Consider the following 15,995-nt stretch of genomic DNA (forward strand, 5'->3'; position numbering starts at 1 on the left):
AATCGAAAATTCTCATACTATTTTGATGGACCGAAATTTAAAACTATGCTATTGTTCTAATATTGTTATTGTGTCAATTTATTTATGCTAACCTCAAATAACAATTCAAATTTTAGAGACACGATTAAATTCTTTAAATAGACACCGTGACCAACATTCAATAACTAAATTCGTAATTCCACGTGAGTTCCACGCGCTCAAAACGGGGTGAGGACTCGTTTGGAGGGTTGTGAGATTAGTTGCAAAGTCGTAGTCTTTGATTTCATTGTTTCACCCCCCTACCCTTTCTCAAACCTAATTACTTTTGTTGCAATTTTAATATATATAATAGAGTCCGTCTCGAAGAAAATATTTTAAAATTTTTTATTTATATTTAAACTCTTTCGATTAAAAACCATTTAAACTAAATAAAATTATTTGAATGGTTGCCAATCACCTCAATTTTTTTAAAATGATTTAGTTTTAAAATTAAACATTTTTAGACGATAAAGCGCAACAAATAAATCTCATCTTGATTTGTATTTGGAGCAAACCAAAAATATGATTTGAATTAATTTTTTATTGGAAAACCAATCATAATCGAGTCAAACCGAACAGAAGATATGCCTATGTTCTTAAAAATAAATTCTTACATTAGATATTTTTTAGTATTTTAATTGTTACGGTACATATATATTTATTGTTTAGGAAAAAGATCAATTATTGTCGAGCAAGATTGTGAACCAAAACTGATAATAAATTTAAGCAAATAAAAACCAATTTCTTTAATAATTTTCATATTTTCTAAAATAACTATCTGAATTTATAGCAAAATTTAGGAAACATATGGGTTTTTTAAAACTATATTTTTAAACTTCAAAATTGAACTTGCAATATTAAAGAAAATAGACAATAAAAAAGAATGAACTCATGGTGTTTATGAATTCATTTTCAACACCAACAGAGCTAAATGGTCATCTAATAGAAAATACACCTATATTTTTATGTCAATAAGTTTCCTTTGATCCTTAGTTTCGATAATGTTCTCTTTCAATGTTTAGTATAAGTAGTAGATATTAGATTGAGTTGAATTGAAGTACTTTGAGATATAATTCAATTGTATGGGTTGTGAATTTATTGACTAAAATAACACTTATTAAATAATGAATACAACCCAACCCAACCTTGAAACATATAGGTTAGGTTGGTTCAGATACTCGGATCATTTATTTAGAATTTTATTCTAAAAATAAGTAAAATTTCAATATGTAAAAGATTTATTTAATTTTCATATATTGATTAAGACTAATAGCTCAATCTCAATTTATATTATGATTTTTTTTCCAAAATGTTAATAATTATTTTTAGGAGTCATTAGAGAACAAATTATCCAAAAAAATAAATATGAAATTAAATAAATTTAAAATAAATATATGTACGTATAATTCTATTATAATTTACAAGTAAAATACATACTTTTTAAATTTTATAATAAATATGGATTGATTCGAATTAGATTAAGTTATTTAAAGTGAATCTATGAATCAACCCGATCTATAAAATTTGTATTTATATATCTCTCAACTCAAACATCGCATATAATCCGCATTCAAATTTTAGTGACATAATCAACAAAATTTAAATCAGTGACTAAATTTATAATTCCACAAGAGAAAATAAAAAGAAAAAGAAAAAGAAAAAACCAGCAAGTGAGTTCCACGCGCTCAAGAAGTGGTTTGTAGAGTTGTGATTAGTTGCAAAGTCTTGGTCTTTGATTCCATTGTTTTACCCTCCCAATCCTTTCACTTCCAAACTCCTTCCTTCAGACCTACCCCATCTTACAATTTCAAGCTTTTTTTCCCCTTTTTTTATTTCAATTTTTAATATACATAATGAGATTTTCAAAAATAAATAAATAAATAAATTATTTACACATCAAAATTTTAATCTCTTTAGTAGAGGCTAATAGAAGTCTATCACTAATTTTTTTTTACTATTTCTGTAAATATTTTGATATTTTTTCTATCGGTGAAAAATTTTCTATATATATAATCTGAAACTAATGATTAAATACATAATCCATGTTAAAAAGTAATTTATTCACGGGACAATATTTTCATGATTTAAACTCAAATATGGTCTATATATATATACACTCTTTTAAACTATAATATTCATATATGAATAATAAATAATGTTTCTACTGCTATTACCTTCTCAAACGTCAAAAGTTCAATTATAGCATCATGGATTTGTTGAACTAGAAATAAAACTTTACTAAAAAAAATATGTTAGATGTCTTACATACTTGATTACTAGAAAATGTTATAAATATGAGCATCAGCCTCAATGGAAATTTAGGTTGGTGACTTCATACTAATTTTTCAAATTTCTTCATCAATGGACCATATAAATGCTATGCATCTTTCTCTATCTTTTATATTTTAACATCCATCATATTAAACTATAAATCATAATTAAAAAAAAATCAAATAATCAAAAAATAAAATACATTTAAAACTATACTAGACATTCTTGAAAATGAAAAGAATACATTTAAAATAAATAATTTTTTAAAAAAACAAAAGGCTAATATTTATCAACAAAAACAATTTTTCATAAATAGATAAAAAGAAAAATAATGAAAAGGAAATTCTTACTTGAAACCAAAGCATTCATCTTCTTAAAAATCAGCTTTGATTCTCAAATTCAATACTCACTTTCTTCTTCTCTTACCTTTTTTTTTTATTATTATTTTTTTTTCCTCCTCTGCTCCGGCCGCCATGGCGGACAGAGTCTACCCCAACGCCGTCGGCAAAGCCAAAACCAATTCAAATTCCAACGACAATATTAATCCGACGGCCAACGCACCGCCCTTTCCTTCCACCAAATCCCAACTCTATGGCGCCTCCCGCCCCTCTTACCGTCCTCAACCCCACGATCGCCGTCGCTCTCGCTGTTGCTCCATCTGCATCTGGCTGACGGCGATCATCGCCACCGTCATCATCCTCCTCGCCGTCGCCTCCACCGTCGTATACCTAATTTATCGTCCACACCGCCCGTCCTTCTCCGTCATTTCTCTCAAAATCGATTCCTTCAAATTCACGTCCCCTTCACAACTCAATTCCAAATTCGACCTAAGTCTTGCCACTACAAACCCTAACAAGAAAGTCAAGTTCATTTACGGTCCAATTTCCGTCGCTGTCTTGTCGAACGGCGTTGATCTCGGTGACGGATCGCTCCCTGGGTTCGTGCACGAGAAGAGGAACACTACGATAATGAAGGTGACGTTGGAAAGCGGCGTCGGAGAGATCGACGGCGAGCCGGTCGATTCGTTGAAGGCGGCGATGAAGAGCAAAGCCGGATTGCCGTTGGAGATTAAGGTGGAGACGAAAGTGAAGGTGAAAATGGGATGGTTGAAGACGCCGAAGGTTGGACTTAGGGTTAATTGCGACGGAATCACGGCGGGCGTTCCAACAGCGAAGAAGAAAACGGCGGTTGCTGCGGCGGTGGAGAATGCAGAGTGTAAGGTGGATTACAGAGTGAAGGTCTGGAAATGGATTGTTTGAATTTTGAGACGATGATGCAAGAGAGGGAATTTGAAGTTTCTTGTTTTTATACTGTTTTTTTCCCTTCTTCCTCGTGAGTTATTTTTTTCTTATTTCTTTCCCTCATTTGTTTGTTAATTTCAATTTTTTTTTTCTTAATCACTGTATTTTGTAAATGAGAATATTTGGGATAATGTGTTAATTACTATGTTTTTTGTGGCTAGAATCTTTTCTTTAATGGTACTAAAGAAATATTGATTGTTTCATCTAAAAAATTATCTCAATCTCCAATCGAGAGTTAAATATTTTTCTCTTTCATAGTTGAATTAAAAAAAAACTATCAACTATAATAATAAAAAAAAGATTTAACATCGTGAAACTTCAATCTTCGCCATTTTAAAAGAAAAGTAGGTAACTTAACCTATAAATTATGTAAAAATTGACTTATATTATCTATCAATATATATATTTAACGATTATAACTATGAATTAGTCTATGTATATCTTAATTAGTTTAAGATATATATCATTGATTAGAGATTAGAAGTTTGAATCTCTCATTCACCTTCAATTAATAATGAAAAAATTGTAAATACACGATTTGTTGGTACTATTGACCAATATAATTATGCTCATGAATCAATTTACTATAGTTGTAATATTGTACTTGTACATTCATATTATGATATAAAAAGAAACACATTTTACCATCTAATTACAATTTTTTTAAAATAGCATGGTGCATTTACACTCACTTTTACCATTTAATTATCGATAAAAAGAAACACATTTTATTGTTTACGTGATTTATCGTGATTATGTTGAAATTTAAAAGATTATGCAACCTCTCTATATATTTTTTTTTATATATATAGGATAATTATATTGGGTGGAAAATCAAGATTAATATTTAGCAAACATGATTTCAACTTTTCAAATGTTGTAAATATGGTAAAATATTGAGATTAGCTTTGTAGGCACGCCATCAGTAAACTACATCAATGCTTTATACAATGGCAAACCAACAATAACAATGGCGACGGACTAACAAGGAGAGACTGAACGCGACAACGACGGCTGTGGGTGAAGGCAGTAACGTCTGGAGATGAATCAACGACTAGATCAAAGCACAGATGGTTATAAGATAGCGTCACGATTCATGGAGTTGCCTGTCTTCGCCATACCGTCGATCGTCAGCCACGTCACTCGTCGATCACTGGTTTTTGTTGCCGATAAGTTCCTCTTCAATTTTCTCTCTCTCCCTCTCTCTCCTCTATGTGCGTCAACCATCTCATTTTCCAACTCAAGATGATATATAAAGGAGTCATAATTAGATAAATATCTTTTTAATTACAAAATTGCCATAAATCTTTATTTACGTAAATACCCTCAATTTAAAACACTCAAAATAACTAATCATTTTCAACCGTGTATCAATATTATATCAAATGTATCAAGTGTATATCAATAGTCTATTAAGTGTGTATTAGCAGTGTATCAGGTGTATACTAATAGTTCAAGTGTATCAAGAGTATAAAGTGTATATCAATAGTCTATCAAGTGTGTCAAGTATATATAAGGTGTATCAAGTATATTCAAATTTTGTTGACATTTTCGTGGGTTGAGATTGTTTTTTGGTATTTTTAAAAAAATAATAAGTCTGAATTATGGGCTTAATTTTTAAAACTTGTCAAATATACAAGAAGCTATTTGTTATATTGTTAATTTAATTTAGCACATATATTTTGTTATAGTTAAATAGGTAATTTGTTACATATATATGTGTGTATATATTATGTATGTATTTTCAAACTCGTAAGTAACACTTTCTTAAATTTTTACTGTGAAATCAGATGTTCAAATTCTCACACCCCTAACTTTTTGTATTTAGATTTGTCTTAATTTTTTTTTTTAATTCAGAAAAAGAAAAATAATAAAACAAACTTTCATGGGCTTGGACTCCCCAAATTGAGGCTTGGAGAAACAGGCCCATCTTGATTACCAAAACAAATGGGCCTCAATAATGGGCTTTGATTCCAGAAACCTTTCCCTACCGGAAAATGTGAACCGTCCAGTGGGCATACTAATTGCCATTTGCCACTGCTATCGACGTTTTCTTCAAAACCTCTGCTTAAACCCTCACAAGCAGAAAAGCGGAAACTGAAACATCTCTCTCTCTCTCACTCTCTGGACTCCGTGGCCATTCACGGCGATGTATCGATTAGCTTCCAAATTAGCTTCCTCACTCGGTTCCTCAACGTCGAGAAAACTCGTAAGAAGAATTAACATCTATCATTCGTTGCATTTCTCCACGTTTGATTCTTTCGTAGTATTTGGGTGCTGATTGCTGCATTTGTTGGACTGTGGATGAAACTGGAGAACGAAATTCACTTTTGTTGTCAATTGCAGTATGTTGGTTTAGCCAAGTTGAGCGAACTTTAAATTTTCCCTCCATTTTTCTCTTAAATGTCTGTGGAGTCAGGAGTTAGTACCATTCTTTGATTTGCGCGTGCATTTTTTGTAATAAAGAAATGGATGTCGTTTGTGATATTTCGCGGTTGAATGATACATTAAATAAGATACGTGGTTATCGAAGCTGATAGGGTTGTGATTCTTGTTCTTTTTTGCGATTGTTTTTTGCTTTGATGAATACGGAGTGATATGGATTGATTTTTAAGAAAGTAAATTTAGTTTGCTTTGGATTTGAAGGTATGTAGCAGGGTAACAAGCAGCAGAAGTTATGCGGCGAAGGATATCAATTTTGGGGTTGGGGCTCGTGCAGCTATGCTTCAAGGTGTCTCGGATGTTGCTGAAGCTGTTAAAGTGACAATGGGACCAAAGGTATTGGACCTGATTGTGACTGGTAATTTTGACTTTGCGGGTTTACTGGTACTTCATTTGCTAGGAATGTCGAAATTTGTAATGGTGGAAAGAACTCCCTGCAGTTTTTAAGATGCTTATACATTCTTTGATGGCTATTTGAACTTTAAAGGGGATTGTAACTAATTAATAGTGCTTGGTTCTTTCTTATCATGGTCAATGAAATTAGGGTCGCAATGTAATTATCGATAAAAGTTTTGGCAGCCCAAAAGTCACAAAGGATGGTGTTACTGTAGCCAGAAGTATCCAATTCAAGGACAAGGCTAAAAATGTTGGGGCAGATCTCGTAAAGCAAGTCGCAAGTGCCACGAACACTGCTGCTGGAGACGGTATCTTCTTTATTCAGTCTGAATTGCCTTTATTATTGTCATTATTATTATTTATTGTAATTACTAATATCATCTATGTTGAGGAGTTCAAGCAATATTCATATTGAGACTTGCAACACTAGAATATGTAGAGGAAGCTACAAGACATTAAGTAACAGAAAATGGGTATTGGATGTTAGTTAGCATTGTTTTGGCATTTGAGTTGCATTCAAGTAAATAAAGAAGTAACACTGCATTCAAGTAAATAAAGAAGTATCACTGCATTTTCTTCAATAGAAAATGTTGAATTGAACTTACGATCAAGACAGAGCTTTTGTAGTAACATTTTCACTACTCAGTTATGTGTGTAGACAAATTATTCAATGAGGCCGGTACAATGAGTATTTGGCTGCAACAAAATACTTGATGGGTGTGGATTAAAAAATTTGCGATGCCCCTAATAACCATTAAATACTAATTCGAGATACTTCTCTCTCATACATCCAACGATGAAAAATTGTCAGACACATTGTGGTGGCTCATTGAATGCTTTCTCCTATGCCTACACCTTATGAGCTCATTATTTTTAGAAATCGTACAGTGGGTGGAGAGGATAGTTTTTCATGTTTGCATGCCATTTTGATTTTGTGTTGGGTTGTGTTGTTTGTTGACTTGCCAAGATTTAGCAACGTAGATTCTAAGAGTTGCATAGCATGAAGTATTGGGAGCAGTGCTTTTGAACTTGGACAAACATGCTGTTTGTTCATGAATGAATTGGGTATCTTTTTGCAGGTACAACTTGTGCAACTGTTCTGACTCATGCCATTCTCACCGAAGGTTGCAAGTCAATAGCTGCAGGTGTAAATGTGATGGATTTACGCATTGGTATCAAGATAGCAGTTGATGCTGTTATCTCTGAGTTGAAAAGCAGAGCATTGATGATAAGCACCCCAGAAGAAATTACTCAGGTAACAGAGCTCCAGAGGGGAGCTGCTTTTTAAATTTTCAAGTTGGATTTCTTGGATTTGACGACAAGCTTGTATTTGGATCTTAATAGTTTGTAGTTATTGATTTCCAAATTGGAATAGTGGTTTTAACATCTTCTAGTACACAAATCTGTAGAGCTTTTGGATGTAGGACCTCCTTGTTCATGCTCTTTCTTGAGTTTTGAAGGACGAGTGTATTGATCCTAGAGTAGTTGTCATTTTCTCAATGTTTACATTTTGTGATATAATAAACGTAAATTTGTCATCTGAGAACAATTTTTTTCTATGGATATAAAACAGGCTTCGTTCAACTATGTTACCCTTTATTTGCTTATTTATTTGTTTATTATTATTTTTTGTATTATTTGTTAGTCGTCATTTTTATCCTAGATTTGACACTATCTTTTCTAATTTTTCTTACCTTTTTACTTTTTCTTTGGTGATTTGTTATTTACGAACAGGTTGCCACTATTTCTGCAAATGGTGAACGTGAGATTGGAGAATTGATAGCGAGGGCAATGGAGAAAGTTGGAAGGGAAGGAGTGATTACTGTTTCTGTGAGCATTCTTTCTTCATTTTCTTTTTATATAAATTGATAATTGAACATATAAACACTCTAGTAACTTCTGTCTGTATAGGATGGAAACACTCTGGAGGATGAATTGGAAGTGGTGGAAGGAATGAAGCTAGGCAGAGGCTTTATTTCTCCTTATTTTATTAACGATCAAAAGAGCCAAAAGTGTGTAAGTTTAGATTCCTTTTGCATTAGTTATAACCTTTTGATGTTTAATGCACTGATAATATGAATGCTGCTTGCTGATGCCTGAGTACGAAAAAATATCATGAAGTACTTTGTTGCATATTTCTGTGTGGATTATGTGATAGTAATGCAAAATGTGTAGTATGTAATTTTTCAAATTTTGTCTCCTGTATAACAATTTTAACATGGAATCTATAATGCATCAAAATGTGCAGGAACTAGAAAACCCTCTCATTCTCATACACGAAAAGAAGATTTCAGATATGAATTTACTCCTGCGAGTACTTGAACTTGCAGTAAAGGTATCAATCTTAATTTTATTTTTACAATTTTTTTTCATGTGCATTTGCAATGTAGGGTGAATAAAATGGCTGAACATTACAAACTAACGTGATATGTTCTTTCTCTGAGCAGAATAAAAGGGCACTTCTTGTTGTAGCTGAGGATGTTGAGAGTGATGCACTTGCCATGCTAATACTTAACAAGCATCATGCTGGTCTGAAGGTGATTGCTTGTTATACATTTTATTTATTCTTAAAGAAACGTGGCATTGTGGCTCATTTTAACTTTTTATTTATTTCTATTGCATGATTGTGCATTCGGTGGATGTTCAATGAAAGATCAAATTTATTTCCAAAAGAACTGGGAAATTATAGTAGACATAGACATTATTGCATTTTCAAGTAGCTGTAAATCTCTTTGATTAGCAGAGATTCATTCTTTTGTAATTGTGAATATTTCGTTTGGTCATCAAAATTTGTTATAAAATATTTCTTATCTTCTCTATTCTAAAGCTGGTATACATTCAGGATGCATGTGGCATGTTTTTTTTTTTAAATAATTTTTTTTAGAACTCAAGTAATTATAAAATCCAAGAAAATATCTTTTGGCAGGTTGGCATGCTTCTGTTTTCAGCTAAAAAAATTGACTTGGTTTCTTGAGTGAGTTTCAAAAAGTCTCGGTGAATGAATTAATGAAACATTATGTTTTAAATATAGATACTGAGTGCTTGTGAGTTCATGTATTATCTTCTTTTATATGCATGACTGACGTTACATTATAACGTCATTAGAACTTTTCAACTTTTGCGGTCCATTTACCACCTTTGTTATTTTTTCTGCTTTCAGGTATGTGCCATTAAAGCTCCTGGTTTTGGGGACAATAGAAGAGCAAATTTGGATGATCTTGCCATTCTGACGGGAGGAGAGGTGATACAAAGTACTCTAATGCAAGTTCATTGTGTCAACATTTTGTATGATAGTTTAGTTACGCTTAAACTGAACAACAGGTCATCACTGATGAACGTGGTTTAACTCTTGACAAAGTGCAAGTAGAGATGCTCGGTACTGCAAAAAAGGTTCACACTCAGTCCATTATAGCGCTTCTTTCTTTTTACTGTTATTTTTTTTGTTAATGCTTCATGCACAATGTTAACTTTTGCTTAGGTTACTGTCTCCCTCGACGATACAATCATTCTTCATGGAGGCGGTGATAAGAAACTAATTGAAGAAAGATGTGAGCAGGTTTGTTGGAGCTATCTAAGTTATTCCTGATGAGGTTCTTCTGAATCACCTTTTTAGAACTTTTCCTCTTGAGGCTGAAAAGGAGATTATAGCTTAATTGAAGTTGGAGTCTTCTTGGAGACCATGGGAATCTGTATTAAAGTGTATCATCTAATTTCATGAATTCCTATTAATACCGTTATCCTGATTGTCTTGCAGTTGAGGACAAGTATTGACCAGAGTACTGCAATGTTTGACAAGGAAAAAGCCCAGGAACGATTATCAAAACTCTCTGGTGGTGTAGCAGTCTTCAAGGTAGAGTGTTTGCCTTGATAATGTTCTGAAAGAATTTTTGTATGCCTCATTATAAACAATTCAGTTCTCTTGCAGGTAGGTGGGGTAAGCGAGATAGAAGTTGGGGAGAGGAAAGACAGAGTCACAGATGCCCTGAATGCCACAAGAGCAGCTGTGGAGGAAGGAATTGTGCCAGGTAAGCTTTTCTTAAACTGGACAAAGTTTTTTATTGTTGAAAGCACATCTCCGTGCTGTTGGTGAATAATTGCTGTGATTAGGTGGTGGAGTTGCCCTTTTGCATGCTACGAAGGCTCTGGATGAACTTCAAGCTCAAAATGAAGACCAGAAAAGAGGAATAGAAATAGTGCAACATGCTCTTAGGGTTTGTTCGTTTCTTTGAGTTTTCAGCTACTCTTTGGGGCTCATCTGACCGATTGTTTTCCTAAATCAAAGCTTTGGTTTTCTACAGGCACCTACATTTACCATAGTCTCAAATGCTGGATATGATGGTGCTTTGGTTCTTGGGAAATTATTAGAACAGGATGATCGTAATTTGGGTTATGATGCTGCCAAAGGTGCGCTACTTTTAGCCATTGGAACATTTTTAAGTCCACATATCCTCAATTTTTAAGTCCACATATCCTCAAGACATAACAAGATGTCCTTTTTTCACTTAATGTAGAAGGACTAATTGACTTTTACTTGCATGAAATTTGGTTTTCAATCTGGAGTTTTTTCGTGTTTTCAGTTGAATTCCTGAGGATTTTTGTTTAATTAATGAGAATTGAATGCTTCTTTTCTATCCTGCATTTGACGTTAATGATTTTACAGCTACTTACGTGGGAAGTTCTTGTGCAAAACAGGTATATATGTTGACATGGTGAAGGCCGGAATTGTAGATCCTCTGAAAGTTGTGAGAACCGCTTTAGTGGATGCTTCCAGGTGAATATTTCATCCCATATCCCTTGTCAGAAGTTGCCAAACGTAGTTTATTTCATTCGGAAGTCCTTTTGAACCTTGCATTAGAAAACAATTTCTAAGCGCACTAATTAAATGATTGATTTTCTTGAATTTCCAGCATCTCATTGCTGTTGACAACAGCCGAGGCAGCTATAGTGGAACATCCAGATGATAAGGAAAAGCTTCCGAGTAGAATGCCGCCAATGGATGATATGGGCTACTAGGGAAAATTAATCTAAATCTGATTCCATTATATATCTCAATTTTCGCTGGTAATTAATTTAAAAAACAATATGATGTGATCAATTGATTAATTATACAGGGAAGTGAAGTAGTCAATGCTGAGGGGTCTGGATGAACCAATGTTCATCTACAGAATTCTATGTTTTGTGGATTCAAGTGAGTTTTTTTTTCCCACTTTCTTGTAAGACATCAAGCAGCAATGAGAATGAGATTAGATCAGTTTGCCATAATGCCCAATTTTGTCTGTTATCTACACAAAATTTGCTTTGAATATTCACTTTTTGAGCTTTTAGAGTATAACAAAAGTGGAGTTTGAAGATTTTGAATCTTCAACATCAAGGAAAACAGGAGCAGGTGTCTTAACCTTTGAACTGACTACCTTTAGAGGTAGTAAGCATTAATGAGAAGAATGAGATTAGATCGGCCGTAATGGCCATTTACTTTGTTTTATGTTCAAAAGGCTTTGGATATTCACCATTTTGAGCTTTACTTTGAGTACAACAAATGTTGAGTTCAACTTCAAAGAAAGGAGTTGGTGTTTAACCTTAGCAAGCCAATGGAAACCATAAGACAACATGAACAATTAATGAAGTGGTATATCAGTATCTAAATACATGAAATGAATGTTGGAGAAGGGTAATTTATTCAAATTTTACTCCATTCTCTTTTATAGATGACTTACACATTGTCTTCTTCAAAGGCATTAATGGACTAAATAATTAAAGAAAACTACTATAGTGGAAAAGGAGAAAGGGCTGGCTTGAAGCTAAGTATCACAAGTTGGGAAGGTAAATAAAGTGTCTACTACTGCACCTTTAAGTTCTTGATCTTGAGCCTGTTGTATTGGGTCAGAATCTTCTTTCAATATCACATTGTCCATCTTCAGCATAGGTTCTTCGCTGCACATTTCAAATTAATCAACAATTAGATTTTCTGTTTACTTGTTTATTTTTGTCATCAATTCATTTCTGCCTGAAAATTGACCATTAGTCAGATCTATTGTTAATCCATCTGGCTCTTTAATGTAAATAAAAGTCCATGCTAATAACAAATCATAGGATTGGATGTGGATTTGGAATGACTTTTGGACAGGTGAAAGTTCTTTTTTACCCTATTCTGAAAATTAAAATAGGCATTCACAGTTCTGAAAATACTAAAAGGGCTTTGGGAGAAGTGACTTTTGACATTACAGCAGATATTAAGAAGACAAGAAATATATTACTAAACTTTACCATTTGTTTCATAAGGGTTCCAAAATTATCCTTGTAAATCGTGAGAATGTTAGGTGAAAATTAGGACTCAAAATATTGCTACACCTATTCCAAATCTCAATTATCTAGTAATTTTGAAACATTTACGAAAGTTTAAAAGATAATATCTTTTAAAAGACTAGATATTTTTCAACAAAGGGCAAAGTTGATACTTTTTGCAGTTTAGCCAAAAAAAGAAAAAAGGCTTGTAGCTTGCCTCTCATAATTTGTCCTTGGGTTCCTTGGCCCATTGGGCTTGATCAAAGCAAAGGATTGGGCTGGGCCCATAAAGGAATTTAAGGCCCTTATTGGATTATCTTTTTGGGTCAAGCTTCAATGTAAGAGTTCGGTATATGTTATTTGTAAGAAAATATTAAAATAATAAAGTGGTTTGGCGCCAAATGTAACCAATCATAAAAATTTAAAATGCTTCGAGAATTAATACGATAAAATAATCCTTTCAAAAAAAAAAAAAAAACGATAGAATTATCATAATAATAATATAGATGAAGAAAACTTATTTCGCAATTGCAATTCAATTAAAAATATTAGCAACAATTTTTTTTTTCTTTTCATTTTCTTCTGTGTGATCAAATATTCTTTATCAAATCTATGAAGGACAGAATAAATTAAATATTGTAATTGAAAAAAAAAAAATTTATAATATTGGTGCCATGCAAGGGAAAAAAGGGAGGGATTTATAGTTTTATACTGACCTCTGATGAACCAGATCGTGATGATGATCGTGTTGAAATTTAAGAAGTTCTTGATGTTGATGATGATGATTATTAGAATCGATCTTGATATCATGAAAATCATGAACAGAGCCGGCTTGTTTCAATTGCAAGGAAGAACAGGAATCTTGAATTCCCCAAACCTCCACATCCTGATCTTCCAAACTCTCTCCATTCTCATTTTCCCCAACCACAAACCCTTCCCCTTCATATCCTTCCACAAATTGATGCTCAATTCCGCCGTATCCACTCATCGGATCGGCCTCCAGAATGGCCGCGGCAGCCGCAGCAGCCGCAGCAGCAGCGGCCTGCTGCTTACAAATCGCCAATTGATGAAGCACGATCTCAAGCTCCGCTTTGCTATATTCAATTTGGCGTTGAAGGTCCCGAATAATCCGATAACATCCACCAACAGGATCAATAGATCGAACATCGGATTGAAAAATAATGGTACGCATTGCTTCTTCCTTCTCAAAGGGATCGAGATTTTTGATAATTTTAGTAATATTGCTAACGCCGAAGAGTTTATGAGCGTTTAAGAATTGACGTTGGCGATCGTGAGGGAAATAAGGGGCGAGAATACAATCGGGAGCGCACTTACGGCGTTGGTACTTACAGGCGGCGCAGGCTTGGGTGGTGGTGGTGGAAGTGGTGGTTGTGACGGGGGAGGAGGTGGTGGATTTGGAGAAATGTTGGTGGTGGTGATTGATGGGGCTCATTTGAGGGTTAAGGGTTAAGAGATGTTGTTGAAGATGGAAGGTATTGAGAGAGCGGGTGCGGCTCCGGCGGGGATGGGGGGAAGCGGATTTTGTTCTTTGCTTTTGCTTATTTTTCGATATATTATTAATATTATTATTTTTTTTTGGGTGGGGTTGGGTGCGATTATTTTTTAGGGATTTCCTTTTCTCTGTGTTTTGTTTATGTTAATGTGTTTGTGTGTTGAGTTGTTTCTTGTTTTTCCTATTTTTTCTCTTTGCTTTTAGATAATGAATGGATATCAAATGCTTAACAATCTTTACTAATTTTAGTTACATGGGGAACGATAATTCTGCAAAATGGGAGATTTCTTTTAACTGATTTTTTCCCTTCTTCTTCTTCTTCTTCTTCTTCTTCTTTTTTTTTTTTAAAAAAATTTCTTTTTCTGTTAATATTCCAAATTTCCTTTTTCTCTAAAACGAGGTATTTTTGTAACTAGTGATAATAGTTTAAAAATGTTAGTGGGAATTATGAATTAATAATAGAAATAGACTAATATAAAGTAAATGAGTTTGAGAGCAATTCTACTATTTTTTTTTTTAAAGAACCATAAGACTTCATAGAAAGCTTTTTCCTTATTCACAATTAGGATTGAGGTAGAGTGATTTATTTGTTTGTTTTCTTTGCTTTTTCCACATTTCCTTGATGTAGTTTATTTTTAGTGGTTCAAAAATACTAGTGGTATTAACTTTTGTAAAATGAGATACACAAGAACAATAATACCGAGGAAATATAAAATATATAAATAAAATAAAATAAAACAACTAAACAACTAAAATTGCAATTATGAAATAGGAATTTCTCTAATTTTCATCTATAAGACACACAGATAACATGTAGTAAGACAAATACTGTGATGGGAGAATGATATCTTTTATGACATTAAACATAGATACCTAAATTACACCTATATTATAATATTTATAATATATATAATATATTTATCAAATCGCACACAATTGAGATTGAGGTAGAGTACAAGAGTTGTTTTTTCCGCAACCTAAGCCCAAGCCCAATAGCTTCCACACTTTTTTGAGTCAAGTAGGTTAAAGCCCATAGACTTCCCTTGGATTGGGTTTTTTTTTTTTTTTTTTTTAATATATAAATAAATTAAAAGAAGATAATAGGTAATTAAATCAAGACAAATATTTACCCTTAATTAAAAGGTTGATGTTCAAATCACTCACGTTAATTGAACTTTTTAAAAAAATAAAAAACTTCACAGACATATATAACCCCTCTTCTAAGGCAAGAATCTTAAAAAGGAAATAAAAATGCCCATTTTGTCCTAACATTTTTTTAAAAAAAAAAATTAAAAAAACTAGTTTTTAAATATTTATAAAAGATTGATGGTTGAAAGAATAAGGATAAATTTTTAATAGTTAAATTTTAAGGTTGTTGAGCTGAAATATTACGAAAAGTTTTTCACCCTTCATAAATAATGTCGAATAATTGTTTTTATAGGCAGTTCTGATGTCATTATTGTCTAATCGATATCGATGCCGATGTAAAACTTTTAATTTCGAAAATACAATTTGCTTTCATTTTCAAAATTTTCTAGATGGAGGAGTAAGATAACTATTTGATTTTCAAAATTAGAAAAAGAAGCAAATAATAAATTGTCTAAAAAGAAATGTAAAATTGATAGTTCAAACATATCCAACAAAAATACGAAAGTGAAAAATCTTATATTATTAATCTCGATATCAATCCTGACCGAGACGTCATCGAAAGACCTAGTAAATCGATTGGAGAAAAAAAAGAAAAAGGTTATTTGTGAAAAGTGTATATATAT

At 32.9% G+C, this 15,995-nt stretch overlaps 3 protein-coding genes across 3 annotated transcripts; 2 read left to right on the forward strand and 1 right to left on the reverse strand.

Moving 5' to 3' along the window:
- Window positions 1-1,836: 1,836 nt before the first annotated feature.
- On the forward strand, window positions 1,837-3,750 carry LOC120087111 (NDR1/HIN1-like protein 13). Its single transcript, XM_039043992.2, has one exon. It carries the CDS (start codon window positions 2,763-2,765, stop codon window positions 3,546-3,548), a length of 786 nt encoding a protein of 261 aa, XP_038899920.1. The 5' UTR covers window positions 1,837-2,762; the 3' UTR covers window positions 3,549-3,750.
- A 1,851-nt stretch (window positions 3,751-5,601) lies between these two features.
- HSP60-3A (heat shock protein 60-3A) lies at window positions 5,602-11,690 on the forward strand. The gene is made up of 17 exons (XM_039043989.2): window positions 5,602-5,799; window positions 6,237-6,368; window positions 6,577-6,736; window positions 7,508-7,683; window positions 8,163-8,258; window positions 8,340-8,444; window positions 8,677-8,763; window positions 8,876-8,965; window positions 9,589-9,669; window positions 9,750-9,818; window positions 9,907-9,984; window positions 10,183-10,278; window positions 10,354-10,453; window positions 10,536-10,639; window positions 10,727-10,832; window positions 11,121-11,199; window positions 11,336-11,690. The coding sequence occupies exons 1-17, from the start codon at window positions 5,740-5,742 to the stop codon at window positions 11,439-11,441; spliced, it is 1,725 nt and encodes a 574-aa protein (XP_038899917.1). The 5' UTR covers window positions 5,602-5,739; the 3' UTR covers window positions 11,442-11,690.
- Window positions 11,691-12,094: 404 nt separating this feature from the next.
- On the reverse strand, window positions 12,095-14,450 carry LOC120087109 (uncharacterized). The gene is made up of 2 exons (XM_039043990.2): window positions 13,427-14,450; window positions 12,095-12,359 (listed from the first exon to the last, which is right to left on the reverse strand). The coding sequence occupies exons 1-2, from the start codon at window positions 14,161-14,163 to the stop codon at window positions 12,227-12,229; spliced, it is 870 nt and encodes a 289-aa protein (XP_038899918.1). The 5' UTR covers window positions 14,164-14,450; the 3' UTR covers window positions 12,095-12,226.
- Between the last annotated feature and the right edge of the window lie 1,545 nt (window positions 14,451-15,995).

Source organism: Benincasa hispida, chromosome 9 (genome assembly GCF_027475165.1).
Source record: "Benincasa hispida cultivar pf3 chromosome 9, pf3_genome.v1.1, whole genome shotgun sequence".
Lineage (NCBI taxonomy): Eukaryota > Viridiplantae > Streptophyta > Magnoliopsida > Cucurbitales > Cucurbitaceae > Benincasa > Benincasa hispida.